The sequence below is a fragment of the Ailuropoda melanoleuca genome, chromosome 10 (assembly GCF_002007445.2).
Source record: "Ailuropoda melanoleuca isolate Jingjing chromosome 10, ASM200744v2, whole genome shotgun sequence".
NCBI classification, from domain to species: Eukaryota; Metazoa; Chordata; class Mammalia; order Carnivora; family Ursidae; genus Ailuropoda; species Ailuropoda melanoleuca.
In genome coordinates this window covers 31,616,412-31,627,337 of record NC_048227.1, presented here as the reverse complement: position 1 = coordinate 31,627,337, position 10,926 = coordinate 31,616,412, and the positions used below count along the sequence as shown (strand labels likewise).

At 53.5% G+C, this 10,926-nt stretch overlaps 1 protein-coding gene across 1 annotated transcript in view; it reads left to right on the top strand.

The window, feature by feature from the left end:
- Positions 1-9,922, top strand: part of ABAT (4-aminobutyrate aminotransferase) — an 80,193-nt gene extending 70,271 nt beyond the window's left edge. The window contains exons 11-15 of the mRNA XM_034669573.1: positions 727-953; positions 1,723-1,890; positions 3,101-3,247; positions 5,710-5,821; positions 6,957-9,922. Of these exons, the coding sequence (XP_034525464.1) occupies positions 727-953; positions 1,723-1,890; positions 3,101-3,247; positions 5,710-5,821; positions 6,957-7,078 (776 nt within the window). The 3' untranslated portion in view covers positions 7,079-9,922. The remainder of the gene's footprint in view (positions 1-726; positions 954-1,722; positions 1,891-3,100; positions 3,248-5,709; positions 5,822-6,956) is intronic.
- The last annotated feature ends 1,004 nt before the right edge of the window (positions 9,923-10,926 follow it).

The following is a 10,926-nucleotide window of genomic DNA, read 5'->3' as shown; positions in this document are numbered from 1 at the left end:
GACTTCAGGACAGAGAGGCCTCATGTCCCACATGTTCCACACCAGGAAAAGTAACGGGACACCTTGATTTTGCCTCCGGCATCCATCACCCCGTTTCTCGTACTGATTTCTGAATCGTTTAAGTTTCTTTGGGGGCAAGCTTCGCTGACTCCAGAACAAGAGAGGCTTTATGAGAATATGGGGCAGCCCATAGAAAAAGTGGATGTCTAGGACCCTGTCATCCACCGCTTTTCAGCCTTCTCCCAAGTCCTAGGGCGGCTCTGGGGTTGCAGCGAGGGCAGGGGAGGGACTGAGGACGGGCAGCCCCCTATTGCCACGCCTCCGCTGCAACCAGCAGCCCTCCTTCGATCTGTTCCGCATACCGGAGTTCCATGTTAGACTCTGAAAGGAGTCTTCGCTGGGGAAAAGACACTGGAAACTCTTCAGGCGTGGAATCTGAGCTCAGATGAGGCTGGTTTGCCTCTTAGACATGTCATCCTTTTTGATCAGTTAATAATTAACTCAGACTGCGTGAGAAGCAAGGTGCTAGGTGCTGGGTACTTAGTGGCAAAGAGAAGAGAATGAAGTCCAGTACAGCCCTGTCCGATAGAAACAGTTAAATATGTAATTGCAGTTTTTTTAGAAATCACCATTTTTTAAACAAATCCGTATCTGAGATTCTGCATGGAAAGGACTGTCCCACCAGTAACATCACGCTAACGATACAGGAGCCATAGTACATACTAGCAGCAGCGGCTACAACCCCTTCCCATACGCNCGATGCTGCCCTACTAGGGCTTCCGCCAACCACTGTTACTTGCCCCCTGGGATTGCAGGTGGAGGATCTGATTGTGAAATATCGGAAAAAGAAAAAGACGGTGGCCGGGATCATCGTGGAGCCCATCCAGTCTGAGGGTGGAGACAACCACGCGTCCGACGACTTCTTCCGGAAACTGAGAGACATCTCCAGGAAGGTCAGTGCATGGGGCCAGGGCTGGTCAGGGCCATGGGCCTCTCCAGCTGGTTCTCCAGAGCAAACTGTTAGCTCTGGGGTCCTCGCATGTGTCCAGAGGGTCAGAGGCTGCCTGGTGGCCTCATGGGTAGAGGCGCTGGAGGCAGGGGCAAGGCCAGGAGTTTCTTCCTAAAATGTCACTGCAGAATCAGCCTCCACCGTGCCATGTTCCAGGGACTTTCCCAATCCAGGGATGCCTGGGAAGGCCTCAGCTGCCTCCTTTTCTCTCTCCAGACCCCACCTCATATTTCAGCCCAGTGTGGTCCACACTCAACAGACGCAGAATGAGCAGACTCCAGACTAGTATCATGTGTTTAATACCGCATGCACGTGCAATTGGCACATCCAACCAGTAAGACAGGGGCTGCTCTCAACACCAATGCTCAGTAACTAGCAGTCGGGGTGGTGAGAGGAACCGGCAGGCAGGACAGCTGGAGCCTGGGAGGCAGCTCAGCTGGAGCCTGGGAGGCAGGTCTGGGCCTCTCTGCTGGGACCGCCAGCCCTTGGAGGAGTCCGCTTACTCGCTCGGGGCCTGAAGCTGAATGCAGCATCGCTGTGTGTGGGCAGAGGGCATATTCGATATCATGGTCCTGTTCCAGGTCCAACGGAGCCGCTTTCCAAGGCCCAGGAACGGGGGCTTGGTTCACAGACCAGAAGGCAGTGTGTCTCTGGCTGGATGCTGGCTGACAGTAGTGGGTGTTGATCTGCTCCTTCTCTCCCATCTCGGCCAGCATGGCTGTGCTTTCTTGGTGGACGAGGTCCAGACGGGAGGAGGCTGTACTGGCAAGTTCTGGGCCCACGAGCACTGGGGTTTGGCCGACCCTGCGGACGTGATGACCTTCAGCAAGAAGATGATGACCGGGGGCTTCTTCCACAAGGAGGAGTTCAGGCCCAATGCTGTGAGTAGCCGCCCGCCCTCCCCAGGCTCACCACCACTCCTTTCTCCAAACCTGGAGCTGAGCGGACACCCACCAGATCACAGAGGGCCCCTGACACCCACTTCTTACCAATGTAATTAGCCAGTGGTTATGATCTCCCAGCTCTCCAGCTCTGTGCAGGGCAACTTCCTTGAAGCCTGCTGTCAGTCTCCTGATTTCTGTGTGTCCATATGATAATCTTAACAGCCGCTGCTATGAACTGGGCATTTACTCTGTGCCTGGCCCAGTTCTAAGTACTTCTCGTGTCCTTTTAATCCTTACAACAATCTAACCAAGTAGGTGTTATTTTTCTCTCCTATTTTACCAATGAAGAATGAGGCACAAAGAGGTTAAGTAAGTTGCCCAAGGTCACACAGCCTGTTAAGTGACAAAGCCAGGTTTCAAACAAGGCGCTCATGCTCTAAACCTTGACACTGTACTGCCAGATATACAAAGGGATGCTCATACACACACACATACACACACACAGTTATCAGGGGATCTTTTCTTCCGCTATTCCTGTATGTGCTTTCCACCCTCAAGATTGCCTCATGATCCAGAATCACTGCTGGAGCTCCAGCCATCACATATCAATTCTAAGCAGTAGGAAAGAAAAAGGAAGAAAGGACAAAGTGGCCCCCTTCTTGTCTTTATAAAGCAGCCTTCCAAGAAATCCCACATTTCTATTTCTAATACTTTGACTCAGGTCTGGTCACACGGCCACTCCCGTCTGTGAGGGAGGCTGGGAGGTGTGTTTTAGTTGGCCGCACTGACACCTGAATAATTCATGGAGGAATAAATCAGTGGTCATTTTGAGTTAGACTGCCATCAATCCACTCCTGACTCCACCACCTGTATTTTCCAGGACAAATCACTTAACCTCTCAGAACCTTGGCTCTTCTATAAAATGAGGATTATAGTAGTTAAGGGCCAACTGTCGTAGTTGCCCCAGAACTGAGGGATTGTCCAGGACATGGTCCAACTGGGTCTCCCTAACAGTAGCACCTAGCTAGAGGGTTGTTGTTTCGGAAAGAATTCAGTGAGATGCCGTGCGTTACCTTCCCTGGCCTTGGTAGATGCTTGCTGGGCTAGTTCTCTCCTCCTAAGGAGGGACAAGTGTGTCCGAGGGAAGCAGGACCCTCCAGGGTGTGCCTGTATGTGAACCCTTCCGACACCCAGTGCCTCGTTCCAGCCGTACCGGATCTTTAACACCTGGCTGGGGGACCCATCCAAGAACCTGCTGCTGGCCGAGGTCATCAACATCATCAAGCGGGAGGACCTGCTGAACAACGCAACGCATGCCGGGAAGGCCCTGCTGATGGGGCTGCTGGACCTCCAGGTACCCCTCCCGGACCCCCAGCCGTGGCTCCTCACCACCCCCAGGGCAACATCCGAGCTCTCCGTTTCTGGAGGGTCTGTCCCTCCCCCACTCCCAGTCCCTGGCTCTCTTAAGTTCAGGCATCCGTCGTCTGGGAAGCCTCACCAACACACCCCACTCTCATTACCCCCGACCTGTCACCTCTTCGCTTGTCGCTTCTATCCTCTCACACGTACCACTCCACGGCATCGCTGTCCAGCGGGCCAAGCCACAGAAGCAATTTTAAAGCAGACCGACAGTAAAAAGGAAGGAGGCGAAGTTAGTAATGTATTTTACGTTAACCCATTACATCCGTGATTTCACCCTGCCGTCAACACAGAAAATAGTCACAATTTCGTTTTCTCTCACTAAGACTTGGAAACCCAGCCCGGACCTTACACGACAGCACAGCTCCACTTGCACTTGCCACATCTCAGGCCACGCGTGGGTGCTCGTGGGACAGCACAGCTCTCAGTTATCATGGCTTGTCTTTGTTATATTGTGCTCCCTGCCCGACACCTTCCCCTGCCCAACACACACGTGCACAGGGACTGTGCCCGACGGGGCGGGGCCACGGGGAGCACCTTCAGTGTCTGAGCTGGAGGCCAGCTGACCCTCTCCAGCTGAAGGTCACAAAGAGCCCTTCTGCCAGGATCTGGAGGGTCCAGTCGCCCGTGACCTGAGCAGAACACCAAGGGCTGATGGCAGGGGTGGCGGGGAAGGGGCAGTCAGGCAGTAGTGGTAACAGCTTCCATTATTGGGCGCCTGCTGCATGCCCAGCCAGGAATGGGCTCTCAGACGCCCATGGGGTGAAGTCCAGCAGGGATACTGTGAGTGTAGCCACTGTTACTATCCCAATTTTACCGATGAGGGAACTGAGGCATGGAGGGGTCATTAGCTTGTCCAAAGTGACACAGCTTCCATATGGCACCCCTGGGGTTGGAACCTGATTCTGGTGGACTGCAAAGTCCGTGTTCTGGGGGCACCCAGGTGGCCCAGACACTGAAGGGGTAAAATGTGGCTGTTAGAACAGCTGAGACCCTCCAGCCAGTCAGCAGGTGCCCGAACAAGCAGAGGACGTGCTGCACTGACTTGCAAGCCTTAGTTTCCCCACCTATGGAAACCAAACGGGCCCTCCTCTGCTGGTGGAGTTAGGATTCAAGACCATGCATGTAAGTGCCTGGCACACATAGGGGCCCTTATTACCACCAGAATGTGGCTTTATCTCCACTTTCCACCAATGAGATGACACTTGCCCCTCGGCTCTGCCCCAACTGCCCTGAGATTATGATTTTTAAGACTTATTTATTTATTTGAGAGAGAGTGAGTGAGTGTATGGGCAGGGGGAGGGGCAGAGGGAGAAGGAGAATTGATCCTATGACCCTGACCCTGACATCATGACCTGAGCTCAGATCAAGAGTGGGATGCTTAACTGACAGGGCCACCAGGTGCCCCTGCCCTGAGATTATTTGGGGCTATGCAAGCCCTGCTGATTGTCCTTTCCTTCGCATGAATGACGGAGTGGAGAAGAACCAAGATCTTCCACGCTGAATGACTGCAGTAGCTTCCTCGGGCTGCTGGAACAAATGGCCACAAGCTGGGTGGTTTAAAACAAGAAATGGTTCTCTTACCATTCTGGAGACCAGAAGTCTGAAATCCAGATAGCGGGATACACAGTGATTCTCTCCAGAGGCGCGGAGGGAGAACCCACCCCACACCTCTCCCAGCTTCTGGTGGCTGCCAGCAATCCCGGGTGTCCTCTGGCTTGTGGGTGTGCATTCCAGCCTCTGCCCCGGCTGTTCCCGTATGCCTGCATCTCTGTCCAGGTCTCCCTCCTGTAAGGACACCAGTCCCTGGAGTTCGGGCCACCCTGATCCAGTGTGGCCTCCTTTTGACCTCGTTGCATTGGCAAGGACTTTACTTCAAAGTAAGGTCACATTCACAGGTTCCAGGTGCACATGAATTTGGGGAGGGGAGCACTGTTCAACCCAGTACCCAGTCTCAGAGCCCGGAGTGAGTATGAGTGTCCTCTCCTACCAGAATCGCAGCTTTTCTAGAGGAAGCGCTGATAAAGATGGCTAACGTCTTCTGAGCACCTGCCAAGTGCCAGGCTCTGCGCCTGACATAGAAATCTTGTGTCGCTAAATTCCAACCACGGCCCATGGTGGGCAAGAGCATTTACATCCTTCGGTTTACAGAAGAGGAAACTGAGGCATGGGCCACTTACGTGACTGACCCCAGGTTGCATCAGGAGAGAGAGGCAGAGTGGGTTTTGGACTCAGGACTGGATGTGTACAGAGCCAGAGCCCGTAGCCCCACAGCCGTCCTGCCGGACCTGCAGAGGCCTGAAAGCCAGACCCTGGAGGGCACGGGAGGAGCTTCAGCCACAGCCTGGCTGCTGCCCGGGTGACAGGCTTTGACGCGGCCTTTTCCCCCCATTGCAGGCCCGGTACCCCCAGTTCATCAGCAGAGTGAGAGGACGAGGCACCTTTTGCTCCTTCGACACTCCAGATGAAACCATACGGAATAAACTCATTTTAATGGCCAGAAACAAAGGTATGTGAACAGGACCGGAAGCCAAGCTGCATCAGGGACCCAGGTCACCTGGGGAGGGTGCACTGCAGGGCGTGAGGCAGTAGGGGGCTCGAGGGGCTGAAAACAGTCTGAGTGCTCTTTCTCAAAAGAAGGGGAAGTGGCCAGTGGGATTTCCTTATTCATTCACTCGATATTCACTGAGAAGATGAGTTGCATCAACGGAGGAGAGAATTGAGATGGTAAAGGAACTAGACCATCAGGGCCCTTCCTTCAAGGAGCTCACGGTCTAGCAGGAAGGCGACGTGTGAGATAGCGTTTCATAAACCATGGGTTGCAGTTTGCATCCTAGGAAGGAGGAAAAGGGGCTAAGGATGGAATAGTCGGGGGTGGGAGGTGTGTGTCAAGACCAGGAAATCAGGGAAGGCTTCCTTGAGGAAGAGGCATTTTACCTTAAGTCCAGCCAGGTGAGCTGGGGTTGATCACGTGAAGTTGGGGAAGGGCATTTGGGCAGAGGCAGGGATATGTGCAATTACCTGAGGCTAGATGGAGCCTACAGAGTGGGGAAGCCTCTGGAACAGTGTGAGGTGCACAGTATGTTGGCCTGTGGAGCCTGTTCACGAGTCCGGGCTTCTTCCAGAGCTGTGGGATGCCACAGGAGAGGCTCAGGGGGGTCAAAGTGTGCGATCAGAGGGCCCGAGATGGGTCAAGCATAGACTCGGCCCCTTCCCTCCTCCATCTCAGAATCCTCATTAACATGAGAAAGCTGAGTTTTGGGGGAGCGACAAGACCTTGAGCAGGACACCTGGCGAGTTAGTGGTGAAGACTCCCTTTAAAATCAGCAGGCCTGACCCACCCTGGTGACAGCTCTGCCCCTCGCACCTGCTGCCGGCCTGCCTGCACACTCCATCATTTCCCTGTTTACTTCTTTCCTTCCTGACCCCACCACGAGTTTCTGGAAGGCAGGTCTCAGCGGGACTGGTTCAGGGGCAGCAAAACAGGCATTCAAGGTGGGAGGGAGAGAGAGAGAGAGAACGGCTAGCGGGGTGGGTGGAAGGACAGACGGAAGCTGGACAGAAAGATGCGCCACGTGCAGCCCCCCTCCCACGGCGTGGCTCTGTGCCCAGGCCGCTGACCCCTCTCCTGCCTCTGCTTTCAGGCGTGGTGTTGGGAGGCTGCGGGGACAAATCCATTCGGTTCCGCCCCACTCTGGTCTTCAGAGATCACCACGCACACCTGTTCCTCAATATTTTCAGCGACATCTTAGCTGACTTCAAGTAAAGAAGCCATTTCCACTACGCTCTGAGAAAGCCCCGATCTCAACTGTTGTCAAATTGATTAGTTTGCCTAATTCATGTTTTCACTTAAAGTATCAGAGGCGAATGCGTAAACTGAAGGGTTCTTTGTGGGGAGGGATGTTTGTGGTGGCTTGGGGGGAGGGGACGGGCGGGAGGGGCTGGTTTTGATTTTCCTCCCTGCAGAGCCAATGACGCACATGGGTCTAAGCCCAGAAAATCTGCGTGAGCCCTGGACATTGTCTTCGGCAGGGCCATGAGGGTTCTGGCCATATATGTGCCCACCTTGACCCCAACAGTTTCTTTGGAAGCCAGGCAAGGGAATGACAGCTGCTCTCGGGATTGGTGGCTGGGACTCCCGGGTTCCGGTCCCTCTCAAGTGCCATATTCTGATGGAGGATGCGGGCCGCCTTGCTCGATGCAGACAGACACACTCTCCCCCTCCCGCCTGGCCCTGGAGCTCTGAGCAGGTCCCGTGCACAGTTCAGCAAAGGACAGGTCACTCAAAGGGAGGATAATAGGAACATTAGGCTGGAGCTTGCAGTGTGGGAAGGGGTCCTGTGGCCTCCTGGCGACTAGGGCTGCTCCACTCAGTGCATCTGGGGATCCTCTAAACTGTGAATTCTGTCCTTGACAGGGCTGGGCCTTGGAGAATCTCTGGGTGGCATCACCGGCACTTCTTACTTGCCACCCTCCATTCCCCCAAGTCTGTCCCCTCTGTTAAATGTCATCCCAGTCCTCTGTGGGGGGGAAACGGCAGCCTGAGCATTCACGGGGACACACAGGAGCCAAAAGGTCAGAAGCACAAGCCAGTCGCCCGGGAGCAGAAGCCCAGGGCCTGGGACAGCAGAGCCACCTCCTCCTGTTTCCCTGGGCATCAGGGGTCTGACCCAGGACCCCTCGCCCCAGGGGCTCTTTCTCTAGCTTCTCATCCGCCTCTGCTCCAGCACAGGGAACCAGTTGCTGAACTAGATTCCTTCTTGAGGGAAGCACCACGAACTCAAGGCGCCAGAGTGGCAAGACGGCCTAATAGTTCAAGGTGGTCTCCTTGTACTTGCCACTCCAGATTAGAGATTTTCCTGACATAGAGGAGGTAGCTTACCAGGCAGATGAGAGTTAAATGCTTAGCTGGATGGTGGCAGAGGCTAAGGGGCCTCTTCTGGAGGCGAGACATTCTTGGAACCGATCTGACTTCCGATGCTCCTACAAAGAGCCTCTGGTTGTCCCGCAGCAGTGGACTGGCGTTTAGCGGGCAGACCCGGGAGGCCGGGCTGCATGCCTGCCCCGAGGGAAGCGCTCGGCCTCCCGCTGGCTGCTCGGCTGTCTCGGGAGCCAGACACAGCAAGGTTTTCAGTTCAGCACTTGGCGCTTCTAATATCTAATCATCCAAAGACCTCAGACCGGTGGTGGTTTCTTTTTCTTTTCTGCTTCCTCATGGTCCTCGACCTCTGTGTGTAGAGAAGGAAAGGCACTAGCATGTTTCATGTTTAACAGACGTGGCCAGATGCATGGATTCTGGCACACACCGTATCTGAGGTCTGTGCTCGCTGTTGCTTCTCAGAAGGACTTGTGTCGGTGTCAGTGTCAGGCTGTTTGCTCTGCCAGCTGAACGGAGGTGTCTGCCCCCCTCTCTGTGCAGGGTTCCACTCGTTCGTATGTTCATCTGTTTATTCTCTCATTCCTTCATGGAACTTTCACTAAGTCCCTCCCCTGTCCCAGGCCCAGCACTAAGTAAGCACTAGGAATACAACATGGTCCCTGCTGCGAAGGGACTCACATTGCATCAGGGACAACACACTCTTCAACCAGCAAGCCGAGTGGCAAGTGCTGTGACAGGTGTATGGGAACGTCAGGAAATCAGAGGGCGTGCCAGGCAGACTCAGGAGATTCTGGGGAGAAAGTAACACTAGAGCAGGGTTTGGTAGAATGAGCAAGAGTTCTCCAAGCAGACAAGGCGAGGAGTGTCAAAGAAAAGGGGACAGCACGTTCAAAGCCACATCAGTTCACAGTTCCACACCTTCCACTGGGGATCCAGATTCCACAGGCAATATCCCAAGATTCAAGGCCTTATTTAACAAATAAGCCAGATGCAAACCAAACCATAATTCATTTATTGGCATAAGTGTGCTTTCTCTGGAGAAGTTTAGCATTGGATGCAAACATTCGGTAAGGTTCCCAGAGTCCAAAAGGTTTTCAAGCCAGAACGCAACCAGAGACTCGACTCTCTTCGGTGGAGAGAGTGGCTATAAATATTTTGTTCTCTCCCACGGGGCAATCATAGAGAAATGAAATCGTTTTACCTGGAAGGTCATTTCCAGACTTATTCACTCCTTACCAAGGGAAGCTACTTCTCGTGAAACTTTTTAAGCCATTTATCAACACGTTCTTGTTGGCTCAGGGCATCACATGAGTTCCTGAGGCATCCTCTTTTGGGGGTGGGGGTATAGCTGGAAGAATTTCAAGGAAAAGACTCTCGGCAGGGCTCAAGATTGTAGGGGAGAGGTGGGTAAAAACGGGGAGCCCAGCCGACAGGTGGCTGACGAGGGCGGGGCCCGCGGAGTGCTTCTGTGGCCGTCGGTCTGGGAATGAATCCATCTCCCATCAGTGCCATAGACTTTAGTAACTATCTCTAGCAAGTCTTGTCACTTTTACAGAAAACAAGGTCGTGTAATAGCAAGTCTTAGCACATCCTCACTTTTATTATAAATGGGTGTTTTTTTATAATTTTTACTGACACTCAGTAACCATGAAAAATTGTGCACATCGTTAATATAGCTGTATCTCTATACCTATCTCTATACCTATCTCTATACAGATATACACACACACATATATCAGCTCACGGTAGAGAACCACAGCTAGGGAGCACCGCCGACTTCCGCGTTCAAAGTGATCTTGTTTACAGTATTCTGTTGACAGTGCCAGTAAATGATAAATTAACATGTCACAATGTAACTGATGACCATATGCACAATTCCGTGAATTAAATCTGTTTCCTGTGTTAATCAGTATTCTTAATTAAAAAAAATTTATAACAGAAACATGAGCTTGAACGTGGCCTTTTTGGGGTTGGAAACAGTTTTGTTAAGTCATTGACAAGTACATATTAAGCACCTTTTCTACACAGCTTAGGGATGTCTTGGGCCATCACTCTGCATGCAAGCCCGCCTTGGGCTCAGGAAGCACTGGGAGGCCATTAACCTCACCACGGCGCTCGTCGAGGACTTACCATATGACAAGGCCACAGGGGTGGACAAGGCGTGGTCCTTACACTCAGCCCGTCTTCTGGCAGGGCAGAGGTCACAGCAAGCCAGCGTAGGGTCCAGAATAAGAGCGGACCCCAGATGCTGTGGAGGCACAAAGGGCAGGCCCCAAGTTGGGGTGGGAGTTAAGTCCCTGAGTTCCATCTTCAAGATCAAGCAGTGACTCTGAAGAGGGATAGGAGGCAGTCCAGACCCAGAGCAAAGCCAACTGGGGGCACGAAGGCGGGGTGAGGGCAAGCATTCTGTGGTGTGATCACAGAGAGACCAGAGCCAGAGACCGGACCAAAGAAACAGGCAGGGCTCGGCTGTGGAGGGCCTTCCACGCTCTGCCGAGAGGCACGGCATTTCCACTCTGTGGCTCAGGTGCCGCAGGCTGGGAGCAGGGGGTCACCCACCATGCTGAGCGCTCCTGTGAAGAACGGGATGGCCGAGAGACCAGCCAGGAATCTAGTGCAGTCAAGAGGACCTGGCGGCCTGAAATGCAATGGGGATCGTGGGCTCCCGCCTCACTAATGCTCCCAGCTGTGTCAGTGACCCTGTGCGGCGCTGACTTCTCTCACCTGTAAAGCGC